A 12,266-nucleotide genomic window follows, 5' to 3' on the forward strand; every position below is an offset into this window, starting at 1 on the left:
ATTATGTTCTTTCCTGCTCATAAGATAGCCACAAGCAGAACATGGGTTAATCAGATTTATTTATTACTACACATTGACCCAGCATTGATCGGGTCCTTAAGGAGGGATCCCAGGGAGGGAACTGGGGATGTCATGGTTCCCCTCCCCAGCCTCAGCTGCCCCCCACTCACCTGCATTCTCCGTGCCAGCTCCTGTGACCAGCTCCATTCCCTGCCCTCCCTGTGACTGGGCCCAAACCCCACTTACCAGGCGGCAGTGAATGGTGTGAGCACAGGACAGAGGGCTCAGGAGGAACAGAGGGCAGCTGTGCAGCCAGTGGCAATTTCTTCTTAAATGTGTCAGTTTTCTCTGGCTGGCTGCAGTGGCCAACTCTGCTCCTCTAGCCTCCGTATGTGCTGCTCCTCACCACTCGTGCTTCCCTGAGCCTGTCAGGTGAGCCTCCACCCTGCCCTGCTCCTGCCTAGGGTGGACAGCTCTCCCGATCAGATGGACCAGATGCCATTTGCAGCAATGGTGTCCAGTGCAAGAGAGTTGGCAACCCTACCACGTCTTCCCCCATACCTTCCCCCACCCCTGCAAAGTGTGCACTCCCCCCAAATGGAGGAGGTGTCATTGCTGAGGGGCATCGGGCACCTGCACTAGTAAGGACGGCCTTGGTGGTAACACCCTTCTTCCATTCTGGCTGAGTCTTCTGGGAGCGACAGGCACAGCCCTTGCCAGAGCCATCTCATGAGTATTTTGAGGTGGCTCAAAATACCCCACTGCAGAACAGTAACTGAAAGCCAATGTCCCAACTTTTATGCATAACAGCAATTTACAGGGATCAGTACAATTTTGGGGTCTGTCTTAGATACATTGTCATACATTTTTGCACCCATCTGTCTGCATATTTGGTATTTTCATCATTTACAAAATCTGCAGCCCCATGCTATTTTCAGAAGCACCTGGGTACCTAACTCCCATTCATCTCAAAGGGTGTTAAGCGCCGAGGTGCCTCTGAAAATCTCATCAAGCACATACACATCTTTGAAAATCTGCTCTATATGCTTAATGCTAAGCTCTTTTGAACATCTGGCCCCAACTATGGGAGTTGAGATCTTCTGAAAATCTGACTATACACATTGTGCAACATACTGTCTTTTACTCCGAACAGTTCTGCCATCATATTTCAGAGCAGTGTTAATTGTACACCCCTCTTCGAGCTGCCCACAGGCCTCCTCCCCATCCCCAGCAGCTTAGAGTGTCTCTATTCCTGGCAAAGATTACTTGGTTGGAATGAGGCTATGTTGAGAAATGGTCAGGTCAGGACACAATGCAGGGGCCCTGGCTTCTAGCCTCATTCAGAAATATCCTTTGGACAAGAGGATCTCCTGGCAGACCACTTGTGGGAGGTTTGAGGGACATTCCCAATTGAACCACAGAGTTTCTAGCACAGGCGTAGGAGTAAATACCAGCCAGATACATCCCACATTGCACTCACTCTGGACTTTAGACCATAAACCGTTTTTATAATTATTTTCTCTAAAAAAGCTACCTCAGAAGGACAGCTCTATAAGGCTGTATTTTTGTGCCACCACGTTACCCATTGAGCAGTTACCTACTATTTCAAAAAGACACCAAAGTTAAACCCAGGGGCTAAATGAGATTTATAACATCTGAATTATACCTCACCCGTACAATGACATGAATAGCAGCAGAGTGCCTCCAAACTTCATGTTTGCCATTGTCAAATAATCTATTCTTGTTCCCTGGCTAAGATTCAAGGGTCCTTCTGGCCCATTGCTAGTGAATAGATCTGAATAGCTATTGAGGGAGGCATTCATAATAGGGTAAGATAAGAGTGGTTTTAAAGAACAGCATAAGGATTTAGCAATAGGGAGCCAAAATAGAACTTTACAAAGTGATTTGGACAAATTAAGCTGTGTTTAAATGTACCATAGAAAAATGCTAAACCAAAAGTCAGTGACAGAGCTTCACTTTTTTAGATCTATTTTAGGGTTAGCCTGTCGACCAGAAACACTATTAACAGAAAACTGAGCCTGGCAAGGTAACTCTTAAAATAAGCTACTTCAAAAGCTGCATATTAACATAAATGAAAACCAATTACAGTTAGATCTTCAGTTAGAGATCATTTGTGCACACAACACAGTCAACTTGTAATTCTCACTCTTAACCCCATCTGTGTGACTGAGAATTCAACTTCAGTCTTTCATGACAAAGGATAGTCCAGAAAAAAAATACAAACGTGAATGCACATGCACACTTGTCACACTGTGAAGATACTGATCAAAAACTAATGCACTAGTTCCAGTTTCCAGACAAATAGTAGCTAAATAGTCATGTAAACAGGAAGATGGTAGATACTCTGCTGAATATGGATCACTATGAGTGACAATTTATATGGTTCAGAGGGGTAGCCGAGTTAGTCTGTAACAGGAAAAACTTAAAAAACAACAAATAGTCTAGTAGTACTTTAAAGAGTAACAAAACATGTAGGCTGTGTCTAGACTGGCAAGTTTTTCCGCAAAATCATCTGCTTTTGCGGAAAAACTTGCCAGCTGTCTACACTGGCCATTTGAATTTCCGCAAGAACACTGACGATCTCATGTAAGATTGTCAGTATTCTTGTGGAAATACTGTGCTGCTCCTGTTCAGGAAAAAGCCCTCTTGCGCAAATCATTTGCGCAAGAGGGCCAGTGTAAACAGCACAGTATTGTTTTCTGCAAAAAAGCCCTGATCGCGAAAATGGCTATCGGGGCTTTTTTGCACAAAAGCGCGTCTAGATTGGCCACGAATGCTTTTGCGCAAAAGTGCTTTTCCGGAAAAGCGTCCTGCCAATCTAGACACTCTTTACCACAAATGCTTTTAACGGAAAACTTTTCCATTAAAAGCATTTGCGGAAAATCATGCCAATCTAGACGTAGCCCTAGAGAGTTAGAACATAACACATTTTTCTCAACTCACATGTGCCCCCTGCTGTTCTGCTCTCCCCGCTGAACAGAGCAGGTATATGAGAGCAGCAGTTTCTTCATCATGATCACACTTTGTCGCTTCAGAGCCACACAACCTCATCTTCTTGGTTTCCCTTCTCCCGCACATAGCTCTATTATGTGGATTTGCTTGGGGGAGAGGGGAAGGAGTAAATTAACAATCTGAAGCCACAATAGTTTCATGTTTGGAATGTGTCTCTTTTAATTTCAGCAGCAAGGGGAAGGGACAGAGTTTAAGAGGGAAGAGTGCAGAAGGAGAGGGGGGCCAAGAGCACAAAGCATCAGAGGAGGATAAAAAAAAAGCCATGGTGGTAGGGGGATCAATCAGTGAATAAGGAGAGTCAGCGGCAGATATAGGGCAGGGCGAGCGGGGCGGCTGCCCTGAGCCCCGCGCTTCAATAGGCCCCGTGCCAGCACCAGGGGTGGCCTGGCCTGGCAAGATACCGGGAATTTCCAGGTGGGCCGTCCGCCAAAGGGCCGGCTAACAGCTGCTGGAGGAGGAGGGGGATTGTGACAGGTTGCCGCAGCCCTGCACTTTAAATTCCCCGGCGCCAGCCAGTACGGGCCATGTGGGGCCAAAGGAGCGCATGTGCGGTGTGCTGAAACACCGCGCAACAACTGAGAGCAGAGACGCCTGGGCGTGGCGTGATGTCATGGCCAGGGACTTTAAAACCACGCAGCCCAGTGTTGCACCGCTCGGTTCGGCACGTGGTCTGGAGCCTGGGCCAGGGTCGTGGCTGCTCTGAAAACTGGAAGGCAGAATGTGGATGGCACAGGAAGGGGCTTGTGCTGAGGGGAGGGGGGCAGGTCAGGAGAAGAAAGGGGAAGGCACCAGGGGACAGGGTGGAGAAGAGACAAATGCCAGGGGGCAAAGTGGAGACAATGAGGAAAAGGGCAGGAGGGAAAATGTCAGTGGGAGGGGGGACAGGGTGATGCTGGGAGAGAAAGGGTAAGGGCATTGGAGGCTAAAGGGGAGAGGGGGAGGTGCTGGGATAAGGCTTGAAAGGAGGGGTGGGCATGAGGAAGGCGGGGATGGAGCGAGGTATGTGTGAGGGCATGGGGGCATGAGGGTAATGGGAGCAGAGGGTGGTGAGGGGGTGGGCATCAGGGAAAAAGAGGGCAAAGGGTGCAGGGGCAGTGAGGGAAGGGGAGGCACCAGGAGGGTGCAGGGCTAAGGGAGGGTGCAGGTGCCAGGGGATTCTGGGGGTGAAGCAGAAGGGCAGACACCTGCAGGGGAGGGACCAACACCAGAGGAGAGAGGCAGGGCAGGTGTGTAAAGGGAGGTGTTAGGAGAGTGGATGAGGAGGGGTAGCTCACATGATCAGAATGGGTCTACTGGAGGGGTGGGCACAGGGGAGATGCCTTTTTTTATTTTTTCTCCAAAGGGGGGCCCATGAAATTGTGCTGTCCTGGGCCCTGCAAAACTCTCATCCGCCCCTGAGGAGAGTAGTTGGGGAGCATTTCCTCAATGAACTACTATCACTCTCTCCATCCAGCACTGGCCATATTTTATTGACAAAGCTGTGTGCCTAGTGTATCTGAAGCACATTAAGACCCTTTATACAAATATAAAACATTATCCTTATATACACTAATGATAATGGATGTGAAGTTACACCTACTCTGGTTGGGTCAGCTTATACAACAGCATGCTTTCAATGAAGGTGCTTCAGCCAGCTCCTATCCCAGTTTGCCACTTATATCACAAGGGTGATGAGGATTCTGAGGTAATTATCATTTACAAGTAGATTTTCAAGAATTTTCTGTTTGTAACTGACTGGCATAACCACATGCAAAAAGTTCTGTTGCAGTTGTCAGAGTTGCCACATAGTTATGATTTCCTCTGAGCAAGGAGAGTATGTCATCTAATTAAAGAAAAGCTGCCTGCTCCAAGATCCCTTCCAATTCATCTCTGGCATTTCAGTGATTGGCAAACAGGCAACATATATTTGTTTAAGGATTATTGGAAACTGGACATGGAATTTTGTCTCTGTGATCACTGCAGTAATATAAGTGACTTGAACGAACGGGCTTGAGCAAAAGCCCTATGGACAGAAAGCTCCCCAGTTTAAGCTCAGGGGGGACATTTGGTTTTATTGATCCTCTTTGCTGAAGTTGATTTTTTTTAAATCTATGACTATGTGAGCAGTGGGTTGGTTTTCTTACTGGAAAGGTTATTAAGACGTGTACAGAGTATAAATCATCTGGGAGGTGTGCCCTTGAAAACAGCCTTTAAATATCTTGCACAATTAGAAAAACTCAAAATGATCTGCTATATTTCTTCTTAGGGAGGAAAGTCACTTTGCTGTGTGGAGGGCTTGAAATGTAACACTACGTTTCCTCTGAATAATAATTCTATTTGTAAAAGCTATATTTGAAGCAAGCACTTTGTTACAGATGGGAACACGCTACTTTCATGCACCTACAATAGACAACATAGAAAAGGCTTCTTCTGAAATAAACATTGCTATTGATATTTTACTGCCACTCAGACTAGACTCACTCCTTGCAATTTTCCTATAAGTAATCCTGTAGGTATTTAATTACCAGAGAACTGCGCTGGTTATTAAAACCAAGTGTACTATAAATATGTAATAGCCAGAATAGGGAGTTTACAAGCAAGAGGCTTCTCCCAGACACTTGTCATTTGAATATTGGCCTCATAATGGGTTGGCTGCCCTCCAGCATGAGGTCCTCTCCTTAGCCACAGAACAGACACGGCACAAGTTAGAGCAACACAAACTTCACACCAACGTGCCTCTGCTCTGACCTGGCAGAGATGGGAGTGCTCAAGAGCCCTAATGCAGAAGTCCATCCCTAGTCTGTACAACACTCAACTTTACCCCCCTAGTGACTTCAGTGGGACTTAAGCAGGTGCTTATAGTAATGGTGCTCTGCTGAATAGGAATAAACTTAAGCACAGAGATAAATGCTCTGCTGAACTGGGAGGTTGGAGCATAGTTTCATCTTTGCTGTGGGATCTGTGCTGAGACTGTCAGACAGGGTGCAAATTAGTGCTGATTTTTGTCCTGTGGACTTGGGAGTCAGAAGCATCAGTCAGTGAACAGCCATCAGGTGATGATTTGGTCACTGCTATCAAGGCATTGATCTGAACCCATGACCAACAGCTGAAAAGTTCCTTACCTCATTATGATTCCATTGCAGCCCCATTACAATCTAGTTCCCATTCCCCAGCATTTTGAAAAAGAAACACCAAGCTTTCCATGGGCAGGTGAGTATGTACTGGGAGGTGTTAGAACAAGTGAAGGCCCCGATCCAGCCCTTGTAAAAGCTAATGGAAAGCTAATACAGGTTGAACCTCTGTAAACCAGGACTCTCTGGTCTGGCAACATCTGTGGTCCAGCAGGACCACGAATTTTCCAGGACCAGCGAGTCCCTGTGGAGCACTGGTGCCTAGGAGCCCTGCAGGCTGGCAGGGCTAAGGGCTACTTGCAGCGAGCTGCCACTGGGGCTAAAATCCCAGCTCCACGCACGTGGGCTGCCTGGAGCACCACAACGGGACTGCTCAGCGGGGCTGCCCACTGTGGGGGCTGGAGCGCACCACGCTGGGAGCTGAGCTGCCCACTGTGGCAGGCAAAGGGGAACGGAGACCAGCAGAGAAGTGGGGCCTGTGACCTGTCCAGATCTGGGGGGCCAGTAGCAGGGGTTTAGAAATGACCACTCCTGGGACGGCAAAATCCCTCATCCGGGACCACTCAGGTCCTTAGGCTGTCAGACCAGGGAAGTCCAACCCGTACAAGCTAAATCAATCCTCAGCTTAGACTGGCCGAGACAGCAAGCCTGAAAAACATGAGATCATCTGAGTGTACTCACTCTGAAAATGGCTCTAACTAACTTAATAGTTCTTATGGGAGCTGGCACTGGAAACCTCTCAAGAACTGCCTGGCTAGGGGAGTACGTCCATTATCTGGTCCCCCTCTCCTCCATGGCACAGTCTGTAGGTCAGGGTGGGCAATAGTTTTTAATGTGTGTGCCACGCTGAGATTTTGGAATGGAGAGAGCATTTCTATGGAGGGAGCGCAGGGTCTGGGTTGATGGGTGGGGTGCAAAAAGGAGCAGGATAGAGGACTGGGGTGCAGGAAGTGATGTGGGGTCTGAAAGGGAGTTTGGATGGAGGAGGGGGTTATGATCTGGAGCAGTGGCTTGGGGTGCAGGGTCCAGGATGGGATATGTATGTAGGAGAGGATTCTGGCCTGGGAGTGGGGAGAAGAGTGTGTAGGGTCTTGGAAGGAGACAGGCTGGTGACCTGGGGCAGGAAGCTGGGGGGGCAGGCTGTGGCTGGGAGGCGATTATCTAGGTGCTGCCCAGCCAGCAGCCCAGCAGGAACCTGAGACAGGTTCCATGCCTGTCTGTTGGGCTGACTTCTCCACGTGGCTTTGCTCCAGCAATGGAAGGGGAGAGGAAGGGAAGAAGGAGGCTTTGCTCTTCCCCAACTTCAGCAAAATTTCTCACTTCCTATTGGCTGGAAACTAGCCAATGGGAGCTGAGGGATTTTGCTAGGGATGGGGACAGTGTGTGATTTGTCCTGTTCCTCCCCAGCTTGCAGAGCAATTCGCAGCCAGATGTTTAAAACAGTGTGAGCTGCTGCGTAGTAAGGGTGCCAACAAAATGGCTGTGAGCCTGATCCAGCCTTCTAGCTGCCTCTTGCCCACTTCTGCTGTAGGTGATATTCTGAAAGGACTTCAGTTCTAGGATAATAAATTTACATTGTTTTTCCATTTCAAGCACAAGTGTTTCTCTGAATCTTTTCCTTCGTTCCTTTGGCTGCTTTCCCCCTTCTTTCTGTGAATTTAGTTATATATAAATCAAGGTCCATCTTGGTTGGGTGGGAGAGTGGAGCAGGTGTCAGGTGGAGCAAGTACAACACTGGGACAGGGGAAGCCCTGAATTCTAATCCCAATCCCAACTCTAACCTAATCTTACTTTATACAGTTCTGGGGACCTGAGCAAATAACATGTAGATAATTATATTGCTCCGCCTCTCAGGATCATTGTGAGAATTAGTGAATGATTATACAAAGCTTTGAACACAAAGGGCTGATGTGGTCACACTTATGCACGTTTTCCATTGATGTAATTCCACTGACTTCATAGACTTAGTCATTCATATCAAGGGTGTCAAAGAGATCAGAATTAGCCATATAAATCTCTGTAAAGATGCTACAGGTGGATTATTTAATGTAAATAATGATCGGTACTATCTCATTTGTTATATGATCTCACTCACCTATTTTTTTAAATAAGACCCAGATAATCTACTTATGTTAGGCATACAACTGAAATTTCAGTCTTGCAGAACATATGTTATTTTTCTGTTTAGCTGCTTTTCTCTTCCCTTTTCAAACAATATATGGGGGAGGGGAGAATTTGAAGGGAGGGTTGTAAAAGAAAATGTCATATATTGAGAATGACACTTGCACATGTTTCCATTTGGAAGGCTGAGTTGCTGTCTAATATTTTTACTCTGCTTGGGAGCCAATTCTGAATTTAGTGTTGTTAACTGAACTCTCCTCTATTTCCTAAGCTTGCATTATTAATTTTGCATTGCAATAAGATATGCATTCAAATAGTCCCTTCCTTTAAAAGTGACATTATTTGCAGAAATGACCACACTTTTTTTCCTCAGATGAAGTTATGCAAATCTGATAGACTAAAGTAAATGTTTCATAAAACCAATGACTGTTTAAATTGTGGGACTAAATTGTTTGTATATAAATATTACCTTTTATATTCCATTTGAGTTTTATGTAGATGAACACATTACTTTAATGACCTGCATTTATAGAGGGAGAGAGGGAAAGTCGCACTCAGAAATCCTCAGCAGCCAGATGGCTGCCTTTTCTTGCATGAGATTAAAAGATGTTTCTCATTCACAGCCCTGCTTCTGAGGCAAATTAATATAGCCAGCTAAATTGCTTGTGTTTTTGGAATAAAATTTAAAGAGAACTTTTTAAAGCAATTGGTGTCACAGGTTCCTTGAGCAGATTGCTCTCCAGGTACAGCATGCTGGTTTTAAACATTCCGTAATTAATGGAAAGTATTCCGTGTTAATTGACTGCTTCAGGAAAGGGAAATATAATGACTCCTTATTAATCATGAAAAGAGACATACAGCACAGAGGCACTGCAATAATTGCACTAACGGTTGAGAAATGTTAATTAATGAAAAGAACAATGATGTAAGAAATTAGCTACATAATGCTTGCTGCTGATGGAGATTGTGCTTTAAACACATTATTTAGCATGGTAACCACTGGATGTTGCCTCAAGTAGCAGACATCTCTAACCTTTTTTTCATTCAGCTCTGCATCTCCAAATGCTGTCAGTGTTTTAGCTTTATAAGCCAAAATGCACTCCCCAAAAGTACATTTTTCAAAAGAGCTTCTAATTTGGACTCCTGAGCTCAATACTGCCCAGATCAAGGTGAAAAGCTTTCAACTATATTATAAGTGTCACTTAAGTTCAGGAAAAAAAATTTGTGTTAATTTAGGAAGGGAAAATATTTCCTTTTAAACTGGCACTGAGCTAGACAGAACCTGAGGTTTGCAAGTGAAGATAGCTGTATCTTGAAATCTCTTTTTCCCCTTTTTCTGCTTTCCGCTTTTTCTCCAATTGTATATCCTTTAGAGAATTTAGAGTTTGGAGTTAGTCTTATTTGTAACTAGCTTTCTATAAATGGTTTGTGCATATTAAAATGCAGAGCAGCTCTTTCAACTAATCCTTATAGCAATTGTAAGGAGCTCAAAATCATTAGTAGTTGCAAGGTCCTAAGGTTTTCGTCGTCATTCTTTTGTATCTATACTGAGACAGCATCAAGGAAAGGTGCACACAGACTGAATATATCAGAGCTCATCGAACCATTCATAATGAATAAATTACTTAACAAAGGTAGCCCTTTTTCTGGTTCAGAAATAGACTATGATTTTTATGAAGGTGTTTGTTCTTTATAATTGTATGGCAAACAGTCTGTGCAAACAAATATCAGCCTATGAGATGTTTGCAGGAAACTGGGTGTGACAACTATGTTGTGTGGCATTGGTCACCTACAAAACCTGGCACCAATGCCTGCCCTATGGTTGGCCAGCCAAAATTTCCTTAAAGAAGGGAATAGCAAACAAAATCTGTCCAATAGCGAGTAACAAATAAGGAATTCAAATGCTTTTGTGTTCACTTTAACCCCATTTCTAACATAAGATTGTTGGTATTTTTATCCAGCAAAAATTTTAAAATTCACATAAATGTGTGTTAAAAATAAATACAAAGGGGACTTGAAATAGACATTCCAAGCCCAGCCTGGGGATTCTCACTTGCTCTGGTGTAAGTCAGACATAACTCTAGTAAGTCAGCAGAGTTCCACCTTCCACTAGTTGGCCAGTGTGAGAAAATCTATGGGCCTCATTCATCTCTAAGTAGCTCAGCTTTATGCAGGAAGGACTCCTTAGAAATCAGTGAGGTTGCACTGTCATAAAGCTGCAATAATGGGCTCATGTCTAACAAACTAAATCTTCAGCTTTGCTATGCTTGGCACAACTGAGTCGCAGTGTGAGGAATAACTAACCCTAAACCACCTTCCTGCTTCCATTCTAGGGGCCACTAGTGCCACCTGTTTTTGCCCCATCATGCCGTGGCACAATCTGATGCTATAGCAGGAGAAGCTTTATGACAGCCAGAGATCTCTCCACAGTGAAGCACTCCTCAGCAGTCCATTGAGGGCAACGTACGGGGACTTAGCCAAGTAGAGCCTCTGTTCCTAAATGTTTATTTCTGGAATCAAAATCCTAAAGATGGGAAAAGTCACCCTCACCGATGTGTGGATGGTTTTTTCCTCAGTCTCTCACCAGCTGGTTTCTGTCCCAGTATAATTTATCACTGCTGTATTTCTTTTTCAGATGGAACGTTCTTGGGTTACAAGGTGCTCTCCTCAGTTACTTCATTGAACCCACGTACTTGCACAGCATTATTGTGGGAAGCCTTTGTCACACTGGTCACCTTTCCCGGGTAATGAGCCATAGAATAGAAGACATTGGTCAGCTGCCAGCTTCCTACCGGCATAATCAGTTGCTCCTCAGTGGTAAGCAAACACCTGCTTGAAAGACAAACGATCACCTTTCCTATCCCTAATTGTGCTGGTCATCAACGGGAAAGTTAACTTCTTAGCACTTGTTTACACCATGTGACCTCCCTGCATCCATGTTGCATGTTTTCCTCTCATTCTCCTTTGAGCAATAGCAATACACAGCATCCAGCTACAGCGGGAGAAAAATGATCCAACTAACACAGTAGATCCCCAGGGAAGCAATTTATTCCCAATGATAATCAGTAGGAAAGACTGTCAATAGGGACCGCCATGATGCATAGTTGTGATGCAGTCTTTCTCACTGATCGGCTGGGTTCCTGAATACGTGTATATGTTTTATCTGGCACCCATTGAAACTAATAGTAAAGTTCCAATTGACTGCAATGGGTGCAGAATCAAGGGCCCAATCCAGCAGGGTGTAGCGTGCCGGGAGTTCCCACTGAAATCAGTGGGAGTTGAGTGCACTTAGCACCTCACAGGAGTTACTTTGTGCTTGAATGCTCAAGCCCTAAACTCTTATAACGGAAAGCTTGGTGTAGTGGGCCGTAGCCACAGCAGCCCCCATAGCCAGTTGTGCTGTAAATCCTTATTAGCCAGAGCCTGGCCCAAACCCAGTGATGTCAATGGAAAAGCTCACATCTCCCTCTATATTTTAAAAAAAGAAGCCATCACGTCACTCTGCATCCCGCCTGACTCCTCCCTCTCACTCCTCTCCCCCTTCTCCCAGTTCGAGCTCAACCTCGCTGCTTCCCCTGGCTGCTTGGAATTGCTGTTTAAAACCAAGCCCTTACTCCTCTTCCTCCACCCCCAGGTCACAGGGCTTTCAACACCAAGAACCATGGTACAGGAGCCAAAAGACCCCACATTGCAGCCATGACAGCCCAGGGGCGGAGGAAGGGGGAGGGTATGGTGCTTGGGACAGCAGCCTGGGGACAGACGCTAGAAGCAGGGCTCCCAGTCAGGTTTATGTGTCAGCAGCAGGCTCTTGGGAGCACCCCCACCACCAGGCTCTTGGGGTACCAGAGCACGGTGCCCGACCACCCAGACTCCAGCTGTCCGCGCAGAGACTCACCCCCTCTCCAGCAGTTACACTTACCGCAATCACCAGAGCACTCCCAAGCCACCACACTAACCGGTCTGCTTCTTCCCTTCTACTGCCAGCGGGTGTATGGGCAGCCC

The 12,266-nt window shown here is 45.8% G+C and overlaps 1 protein-coding gene across 1 annotated transcript in view; it reads left to right on the top strand.

Moving 5' to 3' along the window:
- Positions 1-12,266, top strand: part of ADARB2 (adenosine deaminase RNA specific B2 (inactive)) — a 468,279-nt gene that overhangs the window by 438,953 nt on the left and 17,060 nt on the right. The window contains exon 8 of the mRNA XM_006111888.4: positions 10,900-11,081. Within this exon, the coding sequence (XP_006111950.1) occupies positions 10,900-11,081 (182 nt within the window). The remainder of the gene's footprint in view (positions 1-10,899; positions 11,082-12,266) is intronic.

Source organism: Pelodiscus sinensis, chromosome 2 (genome assembly GCF_049634645.1).
Source record: "Pelodiscus sinensis isolate JC-2024 chromosome 2, ASM4963464v1, whole genome shotgun sequence".
Lineage (NCBI taxonomy): Eukaryota > Metazoa > Chordata > Testudines > Trionychidae > Pelodiscus > Pelodiscus sinensis.